This window comes from Phaethon lepturus, unplaced genomic scaffold, assembly GCF_000687285.1.
Source record: "Phaethon lepturus isolate BGI_N335 unplaced genomic scaffold, ASM68728v1 scaffold23931, whole genome shotgun sequence".
Lineage (NCBI taxonomy): Eukaryota > Metazoa > Chordata > Aves > Phaethontiformes > Phaethontidae > Phaethon > Phaethon lepturus.
Genome location: NW_010518789.1, coordinates 10,053 through 14,040, shown reverse-complemented (window position 1 = coordinate 14,040; position 3,988 = coordinate 10,053). Strand labels below are relative to the sequence as shown.

At 40.8% G+C, this 3,988-nt stretch overlaps 1 protein-coding gene across 1 annotated transcript; it reads right to left on the bottom strand.

Moving 5' to 3' along the window:
• Positions 1-582: 582 nt before the first annotated feature.
• Positions 583-3,612, bottom strand: LOC104628310 (pleckstrin homology domain-containing family A member 8-like; the record flags this gene model as incomplete). Its single annotated transcript, XM_010296845.1, has 3 exons — positions 583-707; positions 2,665-2,820; positions 3,496-3,612. Coding segments are annotated over 3 exons (398 nt in total), but the record flags the coding sequence as incomplete, so codon positions are not given.
• Positions 3,613-3,988: the final 376 nt, after the last annotated feature.

Below are 3,988 nucleotides of genomic sequence, written 5' to 3'. Positions count from 1 at the left end.
ACATGTTTTTCTCTCAAAGCAAGAGGCAGATCACTGTCATTAGGAGACCCCTCTTTAATGAGGCTTCTTTGGTCAGGAAGATTTGCAAAGTTTGAAACTTAAACTGAAGTGAGGCTAATCAGGTAGTTCTTTCTAGCAATTTTGCTTTTTTTGTGGTCTGCATTGTCTCTTGACCTTTTAAGGGTTTTGGTTGAGAACAGAAGTGTTTTGCTGAGCAGGATATTAATGACTCGGGGACAGACAAATACGTGCTTCTTGCAAGTTATCTTTTTATTAAAAAAATTTTACCTTTTTGATCCATTATACACACAAGATCATCTACAGAGATGTTATTATCTAGATCGTAGATATCATCTCATCTCACTGCTTTCTACCCCAACATAGGGAAAGTTATTTGCAACAATACTGTATTACTCCTTTTGAACAAGAACTGTTGTGTGGGTACATTATTTCCCACAGGTTCTCTGCAGAAAGAGGGTGCAATATTAAGTAACTGTGAGTCAATACCACATTGGCTAACCAGAACAGTTCACAATGCTCAAGACTTTACAGATGTAGTCTACATGAAAAATAGAGCCGTACCTCTGGTTCTGATACACCAGAAATGCTGGCTTCCTTCGTCTTATGCACTTGCTGAACAAGGAGGTTACAGTACAGTCTAAGTTCAGACATTTTAGTCTTCAAGGCTTCTGTGTTTTCAGTGAACTCTAAAAGCGAAGCAAAAGAAGAGTTAAATTTATTGTACCCATCTTGCAGTATATGATTTTGGAAAGTTGCTGAAATAGTATTACACAATCTAATTCAATCAATACTTCCTTATTTCAAAACATTTTCCATCAGCTCAAAAAGATGAGCTGGACTGGCCATAAATTATGCTCCTGACAGGTAAACTACCGTTTCATTATTTGCCATCATAGACAGGAACAGTATGTTCCTAGACTTATGACACAGAGAAAAAGCAAGCACACAACATCTGACCTTAATGGGCCTTTTAAATAGCATGAAACCCCTACATACCATATTTTTTGTTTTCACTAAGTAGTTTAAGGTACAACCAACTACACTCTGAATTAAAAGATCAGGGTTCTGGATGCAAAACACTGGAGAGAAAAGACAGATCCTGTCCAACACGAAGGGATTAATTTAATATATAACCTTGAATCACAGAATGGTTGAGGTTGGAAGGGACCTCTGGAGACCAGCTAGGCCTACTCCCTTGTTCAAAGCAGGGTCATCCAGAGCTCAGTGCTCAGGGCCATGTCTAGTCAGGTTTTGAACATGGCCAAGGATGGAGACTCTGCAGCCTCTCTGTGCAACCTTTTTGAATGCTCCCTCATCCTCACAATATAAACATTTTTGCTTCTGTCTCAATGGATTTGCTTGTATTTAAATTGATGCCCATTTCCTCTTGTCCGTTCACTGAGAAGAGTCTGGCTCCATCTCTTTTATGCTCTGCCATCAGATATTCCCTTTCATTTCACTGGCCCTTTGCTGGACTCACTCCAGTATGTCCATATGTTTCTTGTACTGGAGAGTACGGAACTGAGCAGACTAATCCAGATATGACTAACAGTCAATCTGAGATTTTTCAGATGTAATTTTTTGACATTAGAGTCCCAGAATAACAACATAAATTAATTTGTCTGTTTATAAGACTAATATGGTTTAATCCTGCAAATACATCAGTAGTTTTTCACCCTGTGCTACTGTATGTTAGTTTATAGATATAACTTCGTTCTGATTCTAGGCACTGCACATCAGATCCCCACTTTGTGTAGGACGCTACAATAGCTGCTTCTGCTCAGTTCTGACTCCATTTGAACTGGTAGATGCAAAGCCTGGTGAAGATGCACATAAGGCTAAGAGGAGAAGCAATTCCTCACCTCAGGGAAAAAAAGTACCCACACCCCCTGCATTTGCTCAGGATCACTAATATATTAACAATAATTTGCTTTTTTCCTGTCTTCTGCATAGTAATTGTGCTGATGTTACACAAGGTTAAAGCATGAGGTCTCACACTGACTCATGACTAACACCACACTTGTAAGCAAGAGGGGTTTGAGTGAGATTGTTGGTGAAAGCAAAGAGGTAAATGAATTAATTTTCATAGCCTGACCGTGATCATATTTCAGTTTCCAAATATCAGTATGCACATTTAAAATCAATTGCAAACCTTTATTTTAATTGCCAAGGGATTCTTGAAGTGCACAAGACAACCTAGTTAGAACATGGAAGGAAAGGGTCTGAGGAACTCCAAAGCTCAGGAGACACTTGTATGAGAGGCTGGGTCATCATAGCAAGACAGTTGCACAAGGTGGGGGTCTTACCTTCATGCACAGTCTGTACCGCAGTGACCCACACCCAGGAGCTACTCACTCCTTGTACTTACAGAACCCATCAGCACATGGTCTTCAAATGTTTTATACATTTCCTTATATTTTAAGGAAAAGCCAAAGTTTTCAAATCCCTGCACTGAGAGTTAACATCTGAGATTTCTAGCTAGAGTTCCCACATGGCTTGGCTTTTAGCACCACCAGAGACCTGAAGTACAGGTTGCACACAGAGTTCAGGAATGGATTTTGTCATCTTTGTGTGTACATCTACCAGGGCAAGGATAAGGAAATAAAAAGCAAATATTATGTGCCAGCAAAAGGGTGTTCTTGCCTTTTTCCTTCTGTGTCCTGCTGTCAGTTAGACAGGCTTTGGCAGTTCCTAGCGCAACCAGCCACTTTTGCCTTTCAACTGCGTTTCTTGCCTTCAGATAGAAGTATTGCTCCCCTGGGATGATCAGGTCCATTCGTGTGTTATCTGCAGGATGAACTGGAAGCAACATAGATTTCAGATCACTCCTCAGCTCCTCCCAGCCCAACTGAATATCCCAACAGATATGTTAGGTGGCAGGTCAAACAGTAACAAAAGAGGAGGAATCTACAGCCTCAAACTTCCCCGGTTGCCATTTCATTACTTCTGAGTTAGGGAATAGACAGGACACACATATGTACAGCTGTGGGACAAAAAGCTATGAAAGGCAGTTTTCTGATCAATACAATATCATGTGGGAGTCTTCATGGAAAGGACATCCTCTTATGGCAAGCCACTCTTTCAGGTTTTAGTCCATAACTGAACCTCAAAGATGCGGCAAATAATCCCATATGAGTGAGCAGACCTAGCACTGAAGTTCATATTCATATTTCTAGCTTCAGCCTTGTGCTTATCAAGAGTCACTTGCAGCTGTGTGATGTTCCACCACGGCTCATGAAAAACAGTGACCCACCTGCATGTAGAATACCCATTATATTAGAGGCTTGCAGCTCTCTTACCATTTTCAAAATATTATAGAATAAAAACTGGCATATAGATCAAGTTACTGAGTTATTACAAATACATGCCAAAGAAATCAAGCCACCAAATAGCTCTTGTGAGCTGAAATTTCATCTTGAATGCAACATTATTAGACAAACTTCGTGCAGCTGCGTGTTACTGTATCTTAGTTACCTTGAATTTCACACACGGCCATTTGGATGCTTCCCTTACAACCCTTCCAGGCATCTTCCTGAGAGTCATAATAGGACAGGATGCCACCACAGAGAAGAAACCATCGAGGCTGCCAGCCTGAAAAACAAAACTGCATTTTTCAGTTACTTCTCTCCCTGTAATTCCACCACCTCTCTCATTTGGGACTCACTGCAAATAAGGTCCCGAAGACTCTCAGTTCCCCCTGGAAAATTAAATCTTTTGAAGTAATAATATTTGTGGACAGACCTGGATGTTGTACACCAAATCCCCTGCTTGCAGACAGCTACATGTCCTTTCTGCAGGCAGCTGGACCATGGCAGTATATTCCTGAGATGCCATATGTAATTTTCAGTAGTTTTGCTAACACGGCGTCACTGACTCACTCTTTCTCCCAAAACCACCTTTTCAGTTCACCACCCTACAATTCCTTCCACCACTCTTCAACCCACCTCTTCACTCTTTACAAAAGACA